The following is a 23373-nucleotide window of genomic DNA, read 5'->3' on the forward strand; positions in this document are numbered from 1 at the left end:
AATCTACAAACAGCTCATGCAGCTCAATATCAACAAAACAGACAACCCCATCTAAAAATGGGCAGAAGACCTAAATAGATATTTCTCCAAAGAAGATATACAGATTGCCAATAAACACACGAAAGAATGCTCAACATCATTAATCATTAGAGAAATGCAAATCAAACTACAATGAGATATCACCTCACACCAGTCAGAATGACCATCATCAAAAAATCTAGAAACAATAAATGCTGGAGAGGGTGTGGAGAAAAGGCAACCCTCTTGCACTGTTGGTGGGAATGTAAATTGATACAGCCACTATGGAGAACAGTATGGAGGGTCCTTAAAAAACTACAAATAGAACTACCATACGACCAAGCAATCCCACTACCGAGCATATACCCTGAGAAAACCATAATTCAAAAAGAGTCATGCACTACAATGTTCACTGCAGCTCTATTTACAACAGCCAGGACATGGAAGCAACCTAAGTGTCCATCAACAGATGAATGGAAAAAGAAGATGTGGCACATGTATACAATGGAATATTACTCAGCCATATAAAGAAACGAAACTGAGTTATTTATAGTGAGGTGGATGGACCTAGAGTCTGTCATACAGAGTGAAGAAAGTCAGAAAGAGAAAAACAAACACCATATGCTAACATATATATATGGAATCTAAAAAAAAAAAAAAGTGGTCATGAAGAACCTAGAGGCAGGATGGGAATAAAGATGCAGAATTACTAGAGAACGGACTTGAGGACACAGGGAGCAGGAAGGGTAAGCTGGGACGAAGTGAGAGAGTGACATGGACATATATACACTACCAAATGTAAAACCGATTGCTAGTGGGAAGCAGCCGCATAGCACAGGGATATCAGCTCAGTGCTTTGTGACCACCTAGATGGGTGGGATAGGGAGGGTGGGAGGGAGGGAGACACAACAGGTAAGAGATATGGGGATATATGTATATGTAGAGCTGATTCACTTTGTTATAAAGCAGAAACTAACACACCATTGTAAAGCAATTATACTCCAAGAAAGATGTTTAAAAATTTTTAAAAATTAACAAGTCTAGTAGCAAATGCAAAAGCATAAGAAATTAATATGCTTATAAGAAATTAATATGCTTATCTTGGAAAGTAATGTTTCAGAGGGCAGAAATTATGACTTTTCATTCTGAAAAATCTAAAATAGTGCACTCCTTTCCCCACTTCCAAGAGTAAATACCTGTATCCTACTCTACATAATAAACAAAGCACAGGATTTCCCTTGCAGTCCATTGGTTAAGACTCATTGCTCCCAATGCAGGGGACCGGGGTTCGATCCCTGGTTGGGGAAGATCCCGCAGGCCATGTGGCACAGCCAAAAACATAAATAAATAAAAATAAAGCACGTTCCCCCGAGAGCTGACTTCTGATTTTTTTTAGTTCAGATTAAGATTCATTTTTCTATTCTCTGATTTGGCCCAAGTGTCCCAAGGCCAAGCTGTGCCTTGCCCCCAGCATCTCTGACTCTGGAAACCCAGTCAGCTCCTCAGAGCACTGCACGTGACAGTCCTGGGTCTACAGCAGCCGTGGTCATAGCAGGCGCCGAGAACCCCAAATCCAGGAGAATTCAATCCATGCCAAACGCTTGCCCTGACCCCTGCATGCTACGCTCTCCAGTGCTTCAATCTCACTCTGGAACTAACAGAGAAGTGTTCCTACTCCCATGACTCTCGAACTGAGGAGCTCATATCCCCAGCGACGGTGAACCAGGGGAATGCAAAATCACAACGTGGAACATCTCCCCGCAGCGTGATGGAAATAACCATAAACACTGTTTCTGTATTAAAATAGTACATGCTTAGGATTAGAAACAAAAGTCATGTGAATTTTTAAGAAGATGAGGATGACAGCAACAATAACAGTCACGATGTTGAGCACTAACATTTACTGACCACTACGGGCAGGTGCTGCTCTAAGCTCTCTGCGTGCACCAACTCATTTGATTCTCACAACAGCCCTCCAAGGTAGGGATATCATCCCCATCATACAGATGAGGACACTGAGGCTTAGAGAAGCGGAATAAATTGTGCCAGGGCATATAATTTTAGTTTCAGAGGTGGTTTCTAACCCCAGAATCTAGTCAGTTACCGTGACACAGGACAGGAGAGACCCTGCACGGGCCTGGAGGAGCCAGGCTGGCTGTGTAATGAAGTAGATCTGTATTTTGGACAATTGAGCCAGATATGGAAAGACAAGAGACTGTGAGGCTGCCTTAGTTCCTGGTTCCTGTCCCTTGGGAGGCCCGATGACTGGTACAGAGATATCCCTGTATTCACTTGCTGTAGTGTTTATCACTTCCAAAGCATAACAAAGACAATGGGTACCATGTTGAAGAGGAAAACCAGTATGCAGTGGTCCTTCTTACTATACTCTAGTGGTGTTTGTGTCCAGGTGCCCATCCCTCTCCCATGCAGCCCATGTGTTTTAGAGGGAAGGGATCCCACCGCCAGCTCTAGGGGCAGATCCTGACTGGTGAGGGCCAGTCAGCCGGTATCAGCCTCTGATCACTCTTACTGGTCCACAAGGTAGCAGGTGATTGAGGCTGATGCAAAGAGATTCAGGGAAAGGCCTTTTCCCTCTTGGTTGGGATGGGTTCTCTCACTCTCACAGGTCTCTTTCCCTCACTAAATGAGGACAAGTATGTGTGCTACCCTAGTTGCTGCTGGCAGCCATGAGCTAAACAAACTTGAAAAAAAAAAAATTGGATACACAGGGAAAGGTGGAGCCGAAAGAACAACTATGAAACTGTACCCCACTTGGTTATGAGATAATAGAGCTCCTTACTAAGAGGAAGGACAGCATCATTGCCAGCAGCATAGATTCTGCAGCCAAACCACCTGGGGTTTGAATCTGACTCTGACACTTACTGGCCATCTTAGCTAGTATAAGTTACTTAACTTCTCTAAGCCTCAAGTTGTAAAATGGGCATAATCATAGTTCCAACCTCATAGGGTTGCTATGAGAATTAAATGAATTTATATATATAAACTCATATATACACAAATACATACATACATCAAGCACTTAGAACAGAGGCTGGCACCTAGTAAACATAAATAAGTGATGGCTGGAATCACCTGAGTCAGGGTGTCTGTAATTTGCTGTGGAAGGCGGCCTGATGGGTATAGGAGAAGGGACAGAACTAGTATAGGAGGACGTCTCTGAGGCATGGAGTGCCAAAGCTGGACTCTGGAAAATTTGAGATGAGTGCAAAACATCACATCACTCTAGCTTCTGAAAAGGATGTAAACTCCATTCCATACAAACTGCAGAGAAAAAATGTCCAATGAAGTTAATAAAGGAAGAAAGCACATTAGAAATACCCAGCTGTGTGACACACAGACAGAGAAAGACCGAAGGAGCTCTTGCCCAGGAAGGTGCCACAACTGCAGAGACGTCAGCAGAAAGCCAAAACTGGATCTATGTAAAGAGACACAGATCAAGGCTTGGCCAGATTCTACGGGAAACCCATTTCAGGCCATCCCTGCATTGAGCCGACAGGCCACGCGCAGGGACAGAATGACATCTGGTTTCCCGTCACACATCCACACCTGCTAACCAACACACAGCTTGAAGGTCTAATTTTAGACTCAGCAGCCGTGACAGCATTTTTTTTTTTCTTTAAAAAAAGATTGTCCATATTTCCTCTTCTGGGTGCAGTGGATAGCCCTTACTCTCACATTCCCTGCAAAGGAGGGGAATGGAAATAATAATGGGTCCTTTCTTTCATGTCCCCCCAAGATTCCCCACTCATTTAGAATGTCCACCTAAAATACCTTTCTAAATCCCTGTCAAGACCTAAGAAAACGTAAGTTTCCCAGAGCCTAAATCACAGCTGTCATTACATCATCCCCTGCTCAGAAACCTTTGTGTGACTGCTTGTTGCCAGAAGAACAAAACCCATTCTCCATAACCTGGAATCCAAAGCAACCCACAGCTTGAGATTCAGTCCATCCTTTAAAAATGTCCATATTCCTGTGTCACCACTTTGCTCAAGGTGGGATCACATACTGGGTAAGTTATTTAACCTTAGCTTCAAAACACCTCAGGTGAAGGATCTAGCTTTGACCTTGACATAATGGAGTCAATAAATACTGGCCTGCTGTGTCAATCATTAAAAAGAGAGGGTTTTGCAGAGGACAGGAACATAACAAACCAAAGAAAGGAAAAGGTGCAGTTGGTCGAACTTTTTTACAGAGGAATCTGGTAATATGTATCAAAATATAAAATGCACATAACCTTTGAATTGACCCAGAAATCCCACATGTCCCATCGACCTTAAAAGGTCATTGAATAAGTGAGGAAATATGTAATCATAGGGATTTCATCACAGCATTGTTCATAATAGCGAAAAATTCAGAAACAATCTAAATGCCATTAGGATTGGACCAAGAAACTTATGTAAACAGACACTATCGTTAGATGATGAAAACTGCTTATTTTTTCCCTGAATTTAGTGTTTTTTACAAGATATATGTAACATTTTTTTCCAAAATCAGAATGACTATTTAAAAAATAAGTTTTAAAAACACACAATGGAAAAAGGTCCTGCAGGACATTTTCTTGGATTCTCCAGGACAGTTATTATTTTACAAAGAACTGATGAAGGTTTAGTACTGCTTTTCAGGCCAGCCGACAGCCCAGGTAGCTGATAAAATGAGGCTAAAATGAGGTATATGAAAGACTTCTGTGCTTTTTGCATAAAATCAGCCAATTCTGTCCTTTTACTGCTTCTACAAAAAAAGAAGAAGAAAAGATCTATTCTTTACCCACAACTTTTATAGTTAATCCTAAACATCTATGTTCTATGTGAAGCTCTTGACATGAGAGAGACTAAGAAGAAAAAAGCTAGTGGGTGGTTCAGAGCAAGCCCACCTCAGACGCTAATAAGACTTGGCATTCATACTCACCCAGTGTGCTGCTGGAGCATTCTAGAATTATCACTATAGGACCAAAATTATGGGGAGCAGAAATGATTTGAACAAGTGATGGGGCTTCAGATGGATTTTAGATTTCTGATTTTTAGTTATTTGGGTTTGAGGGCTTTATTTCCCTTAAAATGACAGGTAAATAAAAATCTCAAACCATATAGAACAGAAAAACATACAGTAAATTATCCTCTGAAATCACAGTTCACAGCAATAATCACTATTAACACGTGGTGCTTGTTATAGTTTGCTTTTGTTTGTAAACCTATTTCAAAGGAATTAATCATTTCTCACCCATTATACCGGCAAAAATAAAAAAGTATGTTAATATTAAGTCCTGGCAATATTGTAGGAAATGAGCTTTCATGGGCTGCTGCTGACAGTGTAAATTAACTTATTAATATATTGGTGACAGAATCTGTATAAACTTAAAAGATGCATGTCCTGAGAACCAGCCACGTAACTTTCTTTTATCGAGGAATAATTCATATACCATGAAATTCACCCCTTTAAGGTATACAGTTCAGTGGTTTTAGTATTTTCAGAGGTGTGCAACCATCAACGCTGGTTCCAGGATATTTTCATCACCCCAAAGAGAAATTCCATACCCATCAGCAGTTCACTCCCTCTTCTCCTGTCCTCCTTGCCCATGGCAACCACTAATCTACTTTCTGTCCCTATGGATCTGCCTGTTACAGACATTTCAAATCAACTGACTCAAACGATATATGGTCTTTTGTAACTGGCTTCTTTCACTGAAAACAGTGTGTTCAAGCTTCATCCACGTTGTAACATGAATCATTACTCCATTTCTTTTTATGGCTGAATAATATTCTATTGTATGGATATACCACATTTGGTTATATATTCATCAGATGAAGGACATTTGGCTTGTTTCCACATTCTGCCTGTTACAAATAATGGGGCTATGAACATTCCTGCAAATTTTTGTGGATTTTTTCAACACAATGTAGAATTGCTGGGTCAAGTGGTAACTCTACATTTAACTGTTTGAGGCACTGAAAAACCATTTTCCACAGCAGCTGCACCATTTACATTCCCACCAGCAGTGTGCGAGGGTTCCAATTTCTCCACATCCTTTCCAACACTTGTTACTGTGTCTCTTTTTTATTACAGCCATCCTGGCAGGTTTGAAGCGGTATCTCAATGTGGTTTCAATTTGCATTTTCCTAAACACTAAAGATGTTGAGCATCTTTTCATGTACTTATTGGTCATCTGTATACCTTTCTGGATAAATATCTATTCAAATGCCTTGCCCATTTATTAATTGGGTTGTCTTTTTATTACTGAGTTGTAACAGTCCTTTACATATGCTGGATACTAAACCCTTATCAGTTATACAGTTTGCAAATAGTTTCTCCCATTTGTTGGGCTGTCTTTTCACCTTCTTGACAGTGTCCTTTGAAGCACAGAAGTTTTTCATTTTGATGAAGTCAATTTTACCTATTTTTTTCTTTTGTTGCTTGGGCTTTTGATGTCATATCTAAGAAACTACCACCTTATCCAAGATCACATAGATTTACACCTATGTTTTTTCCTAAGAGTTTTATAGTCTTAACTCTTTCATTTAGTTCTTTGATCCATTTTGAGTTAATTTTGTATTTGGTGTGAGATAGAGGTCCATCTTCGTTCTTTTGAATGTGGATATCCAGTTGTGCCAGCACCGTTTGTTGAAAAGAATACTCTTTCCTCATGGAATTATCCTGGCATATAGCTCTTTAAAATCTACCTGAAGCGTTCTGTAGCTTGATTGTGGCAATGGTTACACAACTGTATATGTGTGTGTTTGCCAAAACTCATTGAATTGTACACTAAGAAGAATAAATTTTGTATGTAAATAATAACTCAATAAACCTGACAACTAAAAATTCTCCTTTAACATAATACCGTATGTCAACTATATTTCAATAATAAAATCAATTCTCCTTTAGAGAAACATTCACATATAGAATATACAAGGATCGTATGCTTCACAAATATTACAGTACTGCTTATATAGATAAGAGTAACTAGAAACCATCTGAACATCTGTCCAAAAGGAAGAAAGCTCAATAGGATGTAGTATAATGATAGGATTGAACACTATGCAGCAGTTCAAAGGAATAAGCTAGATTTTACAGACATCAACTGGATAAAGTTTAGAAACATTCTACTAAACGAAAAAGATAGGTGCACAATGATTTACACAGAATGAAAGCATGTATGTAAAAAAGAAAATCAAAACCATACTATACAGGTTCTATGAGCATCTGAAGGTATCTCTTAAAGGTCTGGAAGAATACTCAATACACTGATAACACTCACTGCCTCTGGAGAAGGCAAAAAGGCACCAAATTGGATAAGACAGTCAGAAAGGAGTTGAACTGTCATTTTTCCCCCAAAAGGAAATCTATTTACTGATTACTTGTGTGATTAAAAATTAATAGTATATAATTTACGTGAGTTGTAAACAGAGGTTATAAGTATGGAATCATAGCTTTTTAATATGCGTGCTCATTTGTGCTTCCCCACACCCAACCTACATGCACACACACACACACACACACACACACACACACACACACACAGAGGTGATCTTACCAATTTGGATTTTCTATACTTTCCCGGAAGACAGACTCTTCCTTCATGGATGCATATTGTGTCCACGTAAGGCAGTGACTCCTTATAGCCATGTTCCTTTCCTGAGGATTGAACCATGATTCCTCTTCTAACTGGACGTTAGGTACCTTTAAAATGTTCACCTGTCCAAAAGACAGAAGATGGTTTTCTGAATTTAGGAGGAACAAGCTACATAAGGACTGTGTCCAGAGTTGCTTTTAGTCTTAGGGAATTAAGAGGACAAGTGATCCTGATATATGGATGATGGCTCACCAGTGGCTGTAAGTCCTTGATAATCAAACATACTATGACCTTACTAAATGCTGGTAAAGACATGCAAATGGCCCAGGATTTACACAGCCTGTATAGTCCCTGGCCTGATTTCCCTAACTGCTAAACACTAAGCAAAGTATCAGCCTCCTTCGTGTCTCCTCTAGGGCTGGTTACGGCCTTCTTAAATTGACGGATTCTAATTGGGCCCACTTATGGGCTCACATGCAGGACAGTATCAGATAAAATATTTTCTTCATTTTAAACTCTGCCCAATATCTAGAAATGTATGCTTTCCTAGGTGGAGGAAACATGCAAAGCTACAAAGGCAGAATTGTACAAGTCAGGGTGTTCTTAAATTATTTAAGAATGGAGATACAAGACAAAGTTGAATGCCTTTTTAAATAATAGATGCAAAGCATGTATACAGGGCAAAGGCAGGGTACACACTCTGGGGAAAAAGCCAGCAATAATTTGCTGCACATACTGCAACATATTATTATCTGGAAAATAAAAGAAAGTTCATTTTCATTGTCACATCAGCCTTCTTTCCACTAAAGAAAGCAACAGAGTCTTAATCCATGATAAGAAAGTGATGGAAGCTGCCATGTTTTCTACATACAGCACAGCAAAGCAATTTGCAAGCTAACCGGCAGGAGCCCCGCTGGGTTTTATATCACACACAGGATCACTTCCAGGTTGAAAAGACGGAGACATTTTTAAAAGTACACAGCAAGACACTCTCCTCTATTTCCTAATGATTCTAAAAGGACTCTTGTCAATAATCCCTCTACGGTTAAAGCAATGTGATTAAAAATTTCACTCACCTTTTTCCAACAATCACCAGAGTGCTCAAGGATTTCAAAGAGAGAAAACAATTTGCTATCATGAAGATTTCATCATCAATACCATTACTTTACAGAAACACATACAAAAAGACTTACAGAGGGTGCTGAAAACACTATACTCTCAAAACCATTCTTACTGACAGTAAAATGGAAACTGAAGCTTTTCTCTTCCTTACTGAAGATTACACTTAATACTTACCATCTGCCCACTTCTGATCATTCTTACCTAAGAGTCATATCTAACCATGGACAGATTAGAAAAGATGGCCACTTCATGCAAAATGTCCAAAGTATCTTTTAAAATAATTGTTGCCCATCTCTATGTACACTAAGAGCCCTCCACAAAAGAGACAAAACAGACAGGAAAAAAACTCTCTCTGGTAGCACCTGTCAAAACTGAGGTTGGACAGGAGACAGATTTCTTCCTTAGAAGGGCTCTGAGGTAGGAGAACTGGGGAAGTTCTAACACTCCTTCACATCAGAAAATGCTATCTCTTTCCATGACTATTTGGGAAACACCCAACGTTACACCAAATCTGATTAAATTTTGAAATGAATTTACCTTCCTTAAAATTTCTGGAACCACATTTTGACAGACTGCAATCCTCTTTCTATAGATGATCCCTGTTGACACATCTAGAAACAGAAAATTTGTACACTCAAAAAAGAACTGACGGAAATGTATTCTTGTTTTAATGTCAATAAAACTTTTAATGTCAATCTCAATTTTCTATATGTAGAATTCCCAGAGAAAATATTTAACTCAAAACCCAGCATCCCTGACCACTTTTCTGGGCCAAATCCCTCCAAATATCTGTGAGCAAGGAATAAGGATAAAATAGCTAGCCACTCACACTGCACATTCTAAATTCAAGGACGAAAGAATCGTAAATCGTTCACTGCTCAGGACTATCAATGTCAACACTCCAATGGCCATGGCCAATGAGCTCTCTGCTCAGCTCCAACGAAGAGAATGTTTTAACAAAACGATGGAGAATCTGATTCTGCCACCTTCTGCACCAAACATGTTTCCAAGCACAGGTTTCTGGCTACAAATTTAAACTTTTTTTTTACATCTTTATTGGAGTGTAATTGCTTTACAATGGTGTGTTAGTTTCTGCTTTATAACAAAGTGAATCAGTTATACATATACATATGTTCCCATATCTCTTCCCTCTTGCGTCTCCCTCCCTCCCACCCTCCCTATCCCACCCCTCCAGGTGGTCACAAAGCACCGAGCTGATCTCCCTGAGCTATGTGGCTGCTTCCCACTAGCTATCTATTTTACGTTTGGTAGTGTATATATGTCCATGCTTCTCTCTCGCTTTGTCACAGCTTACCCTTCCTGCTCCCTATATCCTCAAGTCCATTCTCTAGTAGGTCTGTGTCTTTATTCCTGTCTTATCCCTAGGTTCTTCATGACATTTTTTTTTCTTAAATTCCATATATATGTGTTAGCATACGGTATTTGTCTTTCTCTTTCTGACTTACTTCACTCGGTATAACAGACTCTAGGTCCATCCACCTCACTACAAATAACTCAATTTCATTTCTTTTTATGGCTGAGTAATATTCCATTGTATATATGTGCCACATCTTCTTTATCTATTCATCCGATGATGGACACTTAGGTTGTTTCCATCTCCGGGTTACTGTAAATAAAGCTGCAATGAACATTTGGTACATGACTCTTTTTGAATAAACCTCTTATTAATTATATTGGGCATACTCTTCTCTCGTAGGGGAGCAGACCCCCTGTGGCTGGAACTATTCTGTTTTGCAAAGAAGTTTACAGAATAGCACTAGGGACATTAAAAAAAAACACAATAAATGTGAGTTGAGAAAAAAAGGAAACCAAATCAGAGAAAAATATAAACTCTGAAGTGTTGTCTTTTGCTCTGTGAATTACTGTGACTCAGCATGTTCCTACAGTTTCTCAAAGCTCTGGCTATAACAGCCCTGAACCTTGGTGCAAACACCCTGAGTGCCCAGAAGTTGTTGGTAGGGTGAGAAATGGGTTCACCTCCTCTGCCTACTGGCATGCCTTTGGCCATCTCATCCAATGTCTGCAGTACATGTAGTGAAAATGGATGAGCCACTCCCGGAGGCAAAGATGCCCCTGTCAGTGGTAGAAATTACAATTAACCACTTAGAAATATGCACATTGTTCTATCATTTGATCTTCTCAACAACCTAAAGGCAGTTTGTTATTATTTTCCCATTTAACAGATGAAGAAATAGAGCCTCCAAGAAGTTAGTTCATGTAGATAGTAACAAAATCAGGACCTGAAATCAGACTTTTCTAATGCCATATAAAACCTTTCTCCTACGAGTGCAGGTACCTGAGAAAACGGCTTTTAATCATATTTACAGAGTTATGGAAGTGCAGGAAATACCCTCGCAAAGACCGTTCTCTCTTCACCAAACAGAGAGAATGGCTCAGGGTCACGAAATGAACATCTCATACGTTTTCTCAGAAGGTTCAAGAGCATGGGAGACCGAGCCTGGGTGTCTTCAAAGGTTTACACATTGATGATGTGCATCATTATAGCTTCCTTCATTGCCAGCTCTCGAGTTCAAACACTGACAGTGAAAACGCTTCTACCGGAGATGTAAATGACAGAGAACAGGAAAGACTCCTACACTCCAGTCCAAGGATCAGTAAACATCTTCTGTAAAGCGCCAGATGGTAAATATTAATATTTTAGGTTTTGTGGGCCATACAGTCTCTGTTACCACAACTCTATTGTTGTGATAAGGAAGTAAGCACAGATAATACATAAACAAATGGGCATAGCTGTGTGCCAGTAAAACTTTATTTACAACAACAGGCAACACAAGCATAATGTGTCAAGCCCTACTCTAGTCAATACTGAACCATACTGTTAAGCAGTTTTGATTCCATAATCCAATCATTTTACAGTCACATCTCATATACATGCTATTAGTCATATCTACTTTGCCATCTATAAAAGGATATACGAATATATCAAGAGATAGCCATGTGACCTCACTGTTCTGAGGATTAAGTTAATAAAAGTAAGAGTGCCTGGCACACATTAAGTGTTCAAAAATGTAAACTGTCACAGCTGTCATCAATTCTTAATGGAGAAAGTGACAAGAGCATAAGGCAAGCCTTCTACTGCTGGAAATGCCAGGTGCTCTTTTCTATCAGTCGCCTCGAATACAGAACTATACCTGTTAATATACCTGTTTAAAATATAACAGGCCAGGGCTTCCCTGGTGGCACAGTGGTTGAGAGTCCGCCTGCCAATGCAGGGGACACGGGTTCATGCCCCGGTCCAGGAAGATCCCACATGCCGCGGAGCGGCTGGGCCCGTGAGCCATGGCCGCTGAGCCTGCGCGTCCGGAGCCTGTGATCCGCAACGGGAGAGGCCACAACAGCAAGAGGCCCGTGTACCGCAAAAAAATATATATATATGTAACAGGCCACACACACACACACAAAGACACACATCTTTACAAAGATCAGTACCACTTACCTTTTTTTTCCTCCACAATTTTTACAGAGATGACATTTTTATCCATGGGGTTTGGATACTAAATGAAAACACATAAAGAAAAATTACCATTCTTTTTTTTACCAAAGTGAATTACTTCACAGTAACCAGTTATTTGCAGAAACAGTAAATATTATCCAAGCAATCTCTAAGGCCAGTTTTCAATCAAGAGTCTTAATTTTACTACTTTGGAATAGGTAAGTAGATGCTGTCATCAACTGGACCTGTATGAAATCAGGAGAAACCTTCTTTGGAGTCAACCCAGCTCTGGATGGAGAGGGGGAGGTTAGGTTAAGCTAATTAATAAATAATACTATTAATATTGAACCAGCCTTACATAAATCAAGCGTGTTCTTTGTACGAGGCACTGTGTTGAATGCTTTACTTGCATGATCTTTTCTAAAATCAGCCTCTCTGTTGTGATTGGGTCATGGGATATCATTATCCCATCTTTCAGAAACTAAATGGAAACTAAATAAAATCAGAAAGCTTAGGGTCACCCAGCTGGTTAGTGGTAGAGCCACAAAATTAAATCAGGCCTAGTATCAATACATAGTGAATTCCTTCACTATTGTCCTGTACTATTGCCTGGTGGCTGGGTCAGCATCACAGGAGTATAATCACAGGAGTCTATGCCAGGTGCTCAATAGTTTACTTATGTATATATGTGTATGGCTGAGTCACTTTGCTGTACAGAAGAAACTGGCACAGCCCTGTAAATCAACTATATTTCAATAAAGAAAAAAATACAAAAAAAAAGTTTATTTATTGATTAAATTCCCCTGAAACACAATTTCATGTTAATAAAAAGCTGACAGGGCTTCCCTGGTGGCACAGTGGTTAAGAATCCGCCTGCCAGGGCTTCCCCGGTGGCGCAGTGGTTAGGAATCCTCCTGCCAATGCAGGGGACACGGGTTCAAGCCCTCGTTCAGGAAGATCCCACATGCTGCAGAGCAGCTAGGCCCGTGCGCCACAACTACCAAGCCTGCACTCTAGAGCCCGTGCGCCTAGAGCCGGTGCTCCGCAACAAGAGAGGCCACTGCAATGAGAGGCCCGCGCACGGCAATGACAAGTAGCCCCCGCTCACTGCAACTAAAAAGAAAGCCTGCACGCAGCAACGAAGACCCAATGCAGCCAAAAATAAATTAATTAATTAATAAGAAAGGAAAAAAGAAAACAATCCGCCTGCCAATGCAGGGGACATGGGTTTGAGCCCTGGTCCGGGAAGATCCCACATGCCACGGAGCAACTAAGCCCATGCGCCACAACTACTGAGCCCGCATGCCTAGAGCCCATCCTCCGCAACAAGAGAAGCCACCGCAGTGAGAAGCCCGCGCATGCACCACAACGAAGAGTAGCCCCTGCTCGCCACAACTAGAAAGGTCGCGCGCAGCAACGAAGACCCAACACAGCCAAAAATAAATTTATGAAAAAAAAAACTGATAATAGCTACCATTTTTGTCCTAGGCAGTTTAATATATTATTTCAGTTTAATTCTCAAAACTATTCCATGAGTTACATTCTGGGTTGTTTTTTTTTTCCCTTTCACTTGTGAGAAATTAAGCTTGGATAAACTAAGTCATTTGCTCAAAATCCCCCAGCTAATGAGCATCAAGACTGTAATTTAGCCACAGATACTTTCTTTTGCCTTCAAGGCCTGCCCACCTAACCTACCCTCAAACACCTCAGTCACTCAAACCCCACCCTTTGCACTGCTCAGATGCAAAAAGAGACTCAGACAGTAGAAGTCCTCAAAGCCAGAGGACAAGCAGGCTGCTGACCAGGCCTGCTGAGCGCCTGTCAGGCTCTATTCCCAGAGGTTTACTGCTTCATCATGCGATCTAATATGAAAGGAAAATCACAGGGAAGTCTTACCCAAAACACCGTAAGGTGCTGAGGGGGAGATGAGAGCAGCGAACAGGCTCGGGGGGCTGGGGGCGGGGGGGCAAGGGACAGGGCCCTCCACTTGGTAAGCTTGAGCTTTAAGCCTTCTGAACCCAGGAAATGGTCTACAAAACTCAGTGAGGAGGGCTCTTCCCCACCCCACGGCAGCTCTGTGTCTGCATGCATCAGTTTGTATAAGAGGTTGACTGACTGATTTTTCAGGGAAAAGGATCCATCACTTTTACATATTGTTACAGATATCTGTGGCCCCAAAAGACCTGGGATAAGAACACAGACTCTGCAAGAGCAGGAAGTCTGTATCTCCACCAGCCAGCTCAGCGTCTGGCACAGAGCAGGCACTCAATGAATATTTGCCAAATGAATGAACAATCTGGAAGACAAACCTTGCTGACCTCCGGGACCAATGTGGAAACTAAACCTTACTCCCTTCGAGGACCAGGGGAACCAATCTATGAAGGGAGCAGTGGGCTCAGTCCTTGGCATCCTCAACACCACATCACACGCCATGCCGTAAACTCTGCCAGTCACACTCCCATCCGGGCAGCTGCAATCTTGATAACAAATCAACAACTTGCCTTTTTGTTTGTTTGTTTGTCTGTTTGTGGCCACACGCTCGGCTTTTAGGATCTTAGTTCCCCGACCAGGGATCAAACCCAGGCCCCGGCAGTGAAAGCACCAAGTCCTAACCACTGGACTGCCAAGGAATTTCCCAGCATGGCTGTTTAAATATTTATGTATTCATTCATTCATGTTTGCTCCAGAAAAAAATGCTCAAAATTACAATGCTTGTTTTCTTGAAGTTTAACCTTCAGTATTTTTTTGAAGATAATGTCCATCACAGGGGGTCAGGTTTAGCTGTTCTGTCCCTCAGCAAGGGGGCTTCACTTACACAACACCCTTGAAGTGAGGGAGACATCTGAGACTCACACAGATGCCTTTAATTTTTATTGTGTGTGTGTGTGTGTATAGAAATCAGAACTTTTATACTAAGGTAAAATGAGAGTATGAGAATATTGCCTCTACTACAGTTCTATTTTACTCATTTTATTATATTCATCAATACATCCTGACTGACTGAATATTATAAATACACTGTAAGCTGTAGGAAGATGACTGAACTAAATTATGAAAGAGGTTGGAAACATAATCACCAGAGAAGGCTAATGATAAAAAGTTCCCAAGTTCTGATTACTTCACAAAGTTATCAGTGAAATTCCTAAAGATTATAAACTCAAATGCTTTACTCACGCTTTTATATAACTTTAATATCTGCTTATTAGGGTGAAGGGTATTGATTTAAATAATAGTGACGCTATTCTTCACTTAACAGTTTTCCGACTACCTAGGCGCTGTTCCAGGCACTAGGAACAGAGTAATGAAACAAACAAAATTGTAGCCTCTTAGAGAGTTTACAGGTTAGTCAGAAAAACAAAAAATAAAATATATAAGGCGAAAATAAATCAGACTAAGGGATAACAGGGGCTTGGGAAATCATGAAGAGGAGCCATTGTAAAATACTTAAGGGTTACTCATTAGACAATTCTTGCAAATTACAAAGTAAAATGGAAGTTGCCTCAGCCAAACACAAGAAATCCTAAGCTATTCACTCTAGTAAACTCATTTGCAAGATTCAAGGCATTTTCCTATGCAACTACTTTTGGAGTTGAAGAGACGTGAGCCTCGAGTCTCCTTCCATACGAGAATGGAAAAAGAAATCAGAGGTTTATTTACAATAGCTAAATACCATGACATGAAAGGCATATATTTTAACTTTTTTTAAAATAAAGATTTATTGTGCTGAGGCGCCCCCTACCTGGCATTACTCAAAATTTTCTGACACCATATTGCGGTAACTTGAATATTCATGATTGAATTCACAAAAATGTATCTGAAGTCAGCTAATACGGGGTCGAGAGAGGGAGGGCTGCTCAGAGAGGGTCACCACCAGGAATGCCAATTGGGAAGACAGGAAGCAGGTAACCAGGTTTTTCTGGACACCTGTACAAACACAGTGTGACAGTGGAAAGGGTTAAGCTAGATCAGGATCAAGCCCATCAAAGACTTAATTGCACATCTACTTTGCTCGTGCAGAGTGCCGTATTAGAGGTCACCATATGTATTATCTCATTTTGTCCTCCTCAAAATGAGTAAATCTCTTAACAAGTGTTAAGATAAGGAGTCTCCATGTTAAAAACATAATGGCATAAGACCTGCACACGAGCAGGGCAACCTGGGATCTTCCGGTCCCCGCTCCACACTAGTGGCTTTCATGGAAGCAAAGTGGACTGATGACCCAAATATCTACCAAAAACCCTTGCCATCCTTGGACCTCAATCAGTGGACCACAAACTGCAGTGGCTAATAATTACTGCACAGGGCTCTGCACATTTGCCATACTTTCTGGGTGACACAAGGGATTTTTCAAGGTATATTTGAGTTCATTCTGAATTTACTTATAATTTTTACATTCTTCACAGAATGTATAAACTAATCCCTTCCCTTTCCCCAAGACATAAATGTGTTGCAAATATCACTGCTTATATTATATGTATGTAACAGTCTAACAAGAGTAAAACATAGACTCTCCTACACTGTCATATACCTTGCTTTCATGTGTTTTACATATTAAAAGGCAAGAGGCCAAAAATTTCAAAATAATGGGTAAAAAACAAAATACACATTAAAACAAATACATAGCTATGAAGAGTGAGAGGTCAAGAAATAGAGTCCATCTAACTACAGGAATAACATTCAGTATATTTCTGGGAGTAGGTCCATGAAGATAGGGTATATTTACGTTTCTTATTTACAGGGGGAAAATATAATAAGCTTTCATAAAGGCGACTCTTAAGAGAGCAAGGAGTTATTAACATATCAACTTTCCAGGACTTCGGTGGTCCAGTGGTTAAGACTCCAAACTCCCTATGCAGGGGGCCAGGGTTCGATCCCTGGTCAGGGAACTAGATCCCACATGCATGCCGCAACTACGACCTCATGCAGCCAAATAAATAAATAATTAATATTTTTAAAAATAGAAAGGGGCTTCCCTTGTGGCGCAGTGGTTGAGAGTCCGCCTGCCGATGCAGGGGACACGGGTTCCTGCCCCGGTCCGGGAAGATCCCACATGCCGCGGAGCAGCTGGGCCCGTGAGCCATGGCCGCTGAGCCTGCTCCGCAACGGGAGAGACCACAACAGTGAGAGGCCCGCGTACCACAAAAAAAAAAAAAAAAAGAAAAGAAAAGAAAGACACAACTTTCCAAAAAGCTCAGAAGTCTATGCCTGCCTTTTATAATACTCCCACCAAAAAAGTCAATGACCTCCAAAGAAGCCATTGTTTACCAACTTCCAACTGGCATTATCCAAGAGAGCACGAGGAAGCAGTTAAGCTGATATATCTGTATTAGTCCTTCAAAGAAGGCCAAGGAGACCTAAAGTAAGTCTGGTATATTAACATATCAGTTTTATAAGCATTAAGGGAATCTCTGCTACCCAGGCTGATGCCAAACATGTACACACAAAGGGATGGAGCTGTTGAAAAGAGATATGGCATTTAACTACACAAAGAAATCACTGTGAGCTGTGCCAAATTCCCTTTATGAGCTACATACTATTGTCTATCTTAAAAGAAAAGCAAAGTTGACTTTATACCAAGACCAAATGATTAGTCAAAATGTCAAAGACTAAACACATTTAAGTCAACAGACATTCTGAATGGCTGTTCGTTGGCCTTCGCAGTAGGAGGATGAAGTAGAAGAAACAAAGGACAAGGAGGCAAGATGTGCAGACTGTGATGCTGCCATCTGCGAAGCCCGGGTGGAAGACCACCAGATGATCCTCAAAGGCCCTTCTGGTGGGACAAGTTATGATTCTAAACAAAGGCCAACCAACGTCACTTCACGTTCATTCATACCAAAATGTCCCAATAATTGGCAATGACATAATGAAGTTTATTAAAAAGAATCATTCATACAATTGTGACACCAAGGAAAATCCTCTTCCCTAAACATTAAATGCAGCACTATTTACAATAGCCAAGACATGGAACCAACCTAAATGTCCAACGACAGATGAATGGACAAAGATGTGGCACATATATACAATGGAATATTAGCCATAAAAAGAAAGGAAACTGAGTTATTTGTAGTGAGATGGATGGACCTAGAGTCTGTCATACAGAGTGAAGTAAGTCAGAAAGAGAAAGACAAATACTGTATGCTAACACATATACATGGAATCTTAAAAAAAATAAATAAATAAATGGTACTGATGAACCTAGTGGCAGGGCAGGAATAAAGACGTAGACATAGAGAATGGACTTGAGGACACGGGGGCAGGGAGGGGGAAGCTGGGGTAAAGTGAGAGTAGCATGGACATATGTACACTACTGAATGTAAAACAGCTAGTGGGAAGCAGCAGCACAGCTCAGGGAAATCAGCTCGGTGCTTTGCGATGACCTAGAGGGGTGGGACAGGGAGGATGGGAGGGAGGCTCAAGAAGGAGGGCATTTGGGGACATATGTATGCATATGGCTGATTCACTTTGGTGTGCAACAGAAACTAACACAGTATTGTAAAACAATTATATTCCAATAAAGATCTATTTTTTTTTTAAAAATGCATACACAAACCCAATGCATTTAAAGTTACAAAGTCTACAAAGTAACTAATCAGTACTCTTGGAAAGCACCATGGTCCAGAAAGCACTAAGGAACTGACGAGGAGACTAAGATACAACAACTAAATGTAATGTGGGATCCTGGATTGAATCCTAGACTGAAAAAAAAATCGTATTAGTAAACAAGTGCCAAAATTTGAATAATGTTTATAGGACAGTGAACACGGTACCAGTGTTAATTCCCTGATTTTAAAAATCATATAGTGGTTTGAGGAAGTTAAGGACACGAATTTTCTGTCTGTTTTTGCAACATTTTGTAAGTCGAATTATTTCTAAATGAAAAGTTAAGAAATAAATGAAAGTAAAATAAAGACAGTCTGGGAAACAGAATGAGTTTTAGAACCTAAGGGACCTCAGTTGAAGCCCACCTATGGGAGTCTCTGGCAAATTATCTCAGTCATTCACAGTTTTCTCATCTGTAAAATTAGAAAAACAAAAACAAAACAAAACAAAACAATCTACCTCAAAGAGTTGTTATAGGAATTCAAGGAAATAATTTTATGTAAAGTGTAACACCTGGCACCTTACTGGTTTTGCTACTAAAAAATGACTCAATATTTTTGAAAACTTACTTTCAAGACTTCAGTCTTTATCTTGTAACTTACTGTGGTATCGTACTAAGTATACTATTAGTGTCCATTTGCAATCCAGATATATTTAAATGATTACTCAAAAATTACTAAAAGATATTTCTTATTTTCCTAGACTAGTAAAACCTCACAAGCTCATGCTTTACCACTGCAGAATTTGTAGAAGATACGACAAGGACTCCTTGACACATCCCTGCCCACTAGCATTAAGGAAAGCGCCACATTGGAGAAGAGAATAGAGAGAATACTTACTTTTAAAAAAGGCAACAAACTCTAAGTACTCTAAAAGCTCTTACAGATTTATAATTAAAACATGAATCTTGCACCACACTGTATGTCTGTGATATGCCCCTGAGAAGGCACTTATCACAAAAATTAATTTATTTCCCTTTGTCCCCTTTGACAGTGAGCTCCTTGAGGCCAGGGCTATGTTTTATTTAGCTTTTCATCTCCCAGGGGCCAAACGATACACAGACCTATTGTGGATTTCTATTAGGAGACATATAATGAATGTTTAACTACTATACTTTGATAGTTAAAATTTTCCTATCTTTCAGGCACTGATTAAGCCACAACCTCTACTAGGTAACTCACTAAGTATGCTTTAATATTATTTAAATGACATTTTAAAAATAAGTCATAATTCGGGGCTTCCCTGGTGGCGCAGTGATTGAGAGTCCGCCTGCCGATGCCGGGTACACAGGTTCATGCCCCGGTCCGGGAAGATCCCACATGCCACGGAGCGGCAGGGCCCGTGAGCCATGGCCGCTGAGCCTGCGCGTCCGGAGCCTGTGCTCCGCAACGGGACAGGCCACAACAGTGAGAGGCCCGCGTACCGCAAAAAAAAAAAAAAAAGTCATAATTCAAATATGCACCTTTATTCATGCTTACTCTCCCTTTAATTACTCCAAGTTAAAAAGATTTCCGCAGACTACTTCTCTCAGCTTTTTATTTTCAAGTTCATGGATTTACATGTCATAAATTATTTCTGTTAGTATTACTATAACGATTTTTAACAAGTACTTTAAAAGTACTTGTTTTAAACAAGTACTAAAGCACCTACTGTGTGGTGACATTAAACTATGTATATTGTACGCAACTGTGTGCATTATCCAACTTACTTTCTCCCAACAACTCCAGAAGATATGATTAATATTATGCAGATAAAACTGAGGCATAGAAAAATGAACTGACTTGCCCAAACTCACACAGCTAGAAGCACCCCGACACCTGGCTGATGTCAAAGCCCACGCTCTTCCTGTCTTCACCTTCTTCCCGTTGCGCCTAATTTTCTAGTAGAATTGAGGATAGGAAGATAAAAGTGAAGAAAGACTATTATAGTGTGAACAAAAAGATAAATAACCATTATGCTAACCCAGGCCTATCATTTTCAAATCACTTATTTTGGAAATACGGGTCCACTCCCAATATTTCAGGAGCTCTGTAGGGAGAGATGTTCCACACATGTGTCAGATACGCAAGGAAGAAAAAATAGGATCAGAAATGGAAACATTATTAATTACCCAATCAACTTTCTACTCTAAATGGAAATAGCCATTCATAAATCCCCTTTCTGAGTTTAAGGGTAAACATTCAAACCATTTTGTTCACAACATCAAGCTCCTGGCTAGAATAAATAAAATCCGAGGCCACTGTGTTGAAGCAAAGAAATTATTTTAATCTGTCCCTTTGATTACAGTACCCAGAGTAAGGACATGTTACTGAATCCACACGGGCTTCGGTCTGAAATTACATAAGGCTAAATCCTGAAGACAGTATTTCACTCATTCATTCAATAAGGATTTGCTGAGTCCCTACTATGTTCCAGGATCTCTTTGGATACTTGAGATACATCAGGAACAGATGATAAAATCTCCACCCACGAAGCTTACACTCTATTCACACTGACTCTTTTACCTACAGCATAACAAGAAAATCAACCTCAACAACTCTATGCTAAGAAAAACTGTAGCTTCTCTGGCCTCATTTAAGAATAAACAAGAAAAATCCAGGCCACATAATGGCCTTTTGTATGACTTTAAATTTCAGGTAGACAAAATTTAGGAAGTCTTTTCGGAAGAAATTTTTAGAAAATCTAGGAATCCAGCTCATGCAAGGCAAGCCCATTAAACGGACCCATGTTAGCTTCCAGAGATGAGTAAGCCTATCAGCTGCTATATCCATCTATGCAACAGTGTGTTCTCTTTGCAGATGGTTTTAAGTAAAACGAAGGAAACAGCTATAAACGATGAGAACTAGAAAGCTAAGAGTCATTCAAAGAAAGAAACCAAAACACACTGTCAAGAGCACTGACACTGTAGTTCATGGAAAGTACAGTTTAGCATCTTATGAATAAACCATTTTGGTTTTCACAGCACTCCTCCATGAAGAGTTCAACGAGAAACATTGCACTCCACGAACAAAGAGTATTGTGGTGTTTGCTTTCAAGGTGCCACTTAGCTTTGAAAGCATGTAGCTAATATTTTGCCTGTAGTATCCAACAGGCAGGTGTAAGAAGAGCAAACATTCCTCAGGTTTTAAAAATAGCAGGATATTATAACTTGGAAGGCAAGCCCTAACATACCAAAAGCCAGAGATCAGTAGACTCTATTTAAAATAGAACTTCCTCAGTGCTGTAGCACCTTCAAACATACCATTGTGCAAAATCAGATTAAATGCTTCCCAGAGATCCTATGATTGTCCCTTCTGCCAAGTGCTTTCCTTTGAACAAAAAAAAAATACAAAAAGACTTAAAGAAAAATAAAAGGTATTTTGCCAAAGGGATCATTCTTACTACCTTATGCTTTAAAAGAAACATATGCTTGTCAAACTGTTACACATCTGATCCTCACAACAATCCTGGGAGACTGGTGGGGTACACAGCATATCATTTCACAGATAAGAAATTAAGACAGTAGGGTTGTCTCATAAGGTTGTGCATGTTGCTCACTGCACAAGGTTTTCCAGTCAAGCAGGCCATTGGGCACCTAGAAGGAGCACGTTTTTCTAACTTGCATAAGTAGCCCCATACACTTCCCACTAGCCCCATTTACTGTGAGCTTCTGGGTGTAGACCACCTAGATGATGCCCCTTTCTAATTTGCTCAAGGGCACAGTATAGGCTGGTGAAAACTGTTTCCCAAGGCCACCTCAAAACTGCTTTTAATGAAGGAAGCACAATGATTGGAATCCAGGTGTACTGACTTCCGGTTCATGGTTTTAAATAACGTAAGGTGGGGACCTCCCTGGCGGTCCAGTGGTTAAGACTCCGAGCTTCTACTGCAGGGGGCACAGGTTCGATCCCTGGTGAGGGAACTAAGATCCCACATGCCGCGCAGCCAAAAAAGAAAAAGAGAGAGAGAAAAGAAAAGAAAAATGAATGAATAATGTAAAATAAGGTGAAAATTCTCAGAGCAACTGAATTTACCGACATCCTAGAGACAGTCACATAGCCCCATCCAGGGATCTCTGAAGGACTGCCTTGTGAATAGAAAGAATGCAAGTGTAATGTCCATAGAGATAACACTGTCCCACCCCTAGACCTTTTCTGCAAATGTTCTCCTCCACTTTCCCTAGCCTTACCTTCCAAAATGTCCTCCTCAGTTTTTACTTACTATGTGCCAGGCACTTTGCTAAGTATTGGATAAGAACTCTTCCAGGGCTTCCCTGGTGGCGCAGTGGTTGCGAGTCCGCCTGCCAATGCAGGGGACACGGGTTCGTGCCCCGGTCTGGGAAGATCCCACGTGCCGCGTAGCGGCTGGGCCCGTGAGCCATGGCCGCTGAGCCTGCGCGTACGGAGCCTGTGCTCCGCAACGGGAGAGGCCACAAGAGTGAGAGGCCCGCGTACCGCCAAAAAAAAAAAGAACTCTTCCAGATCCTAACTGAACCCAGCTAGAGAAGCGACCTCAGCTATAACACATGGCACCTAAAAACTGCCCACCTGAGCCCAGTCAACTCGTAGAAATGTGAGAATTAAAAGCTTTC

The 23373-nt window shown here is 40.5% G+C and overlaps 1 protein-coding gene across 3 annotated transcripts in view; it reads right to left on the reverse strand.

The window, feature by feature from the left end:
• The window catches only part of PRELID2 (PRELI domain containing 2), an 81011-nt gene that overhangs the window by 54802 nt on the left and 2836 nt on the right, over window positions 1–23373 (reverse strand). For all 3 annotated transcript variants that reach the window (XM_029217789.1, XM_029217788.1, XM_029217790.1), the window contains 3 exons: window positions 12204–12261; window positions 9263–9336; window positions 7565–7725 (listed from right to left, as the gene is read on the reverse strand). In XM_029217789.1, coding sequence (XP_029073622.1) covers window positions 7565–7725; window positions 9263–9336; window positions 12204–12261 — 293 coding nt within the window. The remainder of the gene's footprint in view (window positions 1–7564; window positions 7726–9262; window positions 9337–12203; window positions 12262–23373) is intronic.

Source organism: Monodon monoceros, unplaced genomic scaffold (genome assembly GCF_005190385.1).
Source record: "Monodon monoceros isolate NGI ecotype Baffin Bay Population unplaced genomic scaffold, NGI_Narwhal_1 Super_Scaffold_12, whole genome shotgun sequence".
NCBI lineage: Eukaryota > Metazoa > Chordata > Mammalia > Artiodactyla > Monodontidae > Monodon > Monodon monoceros.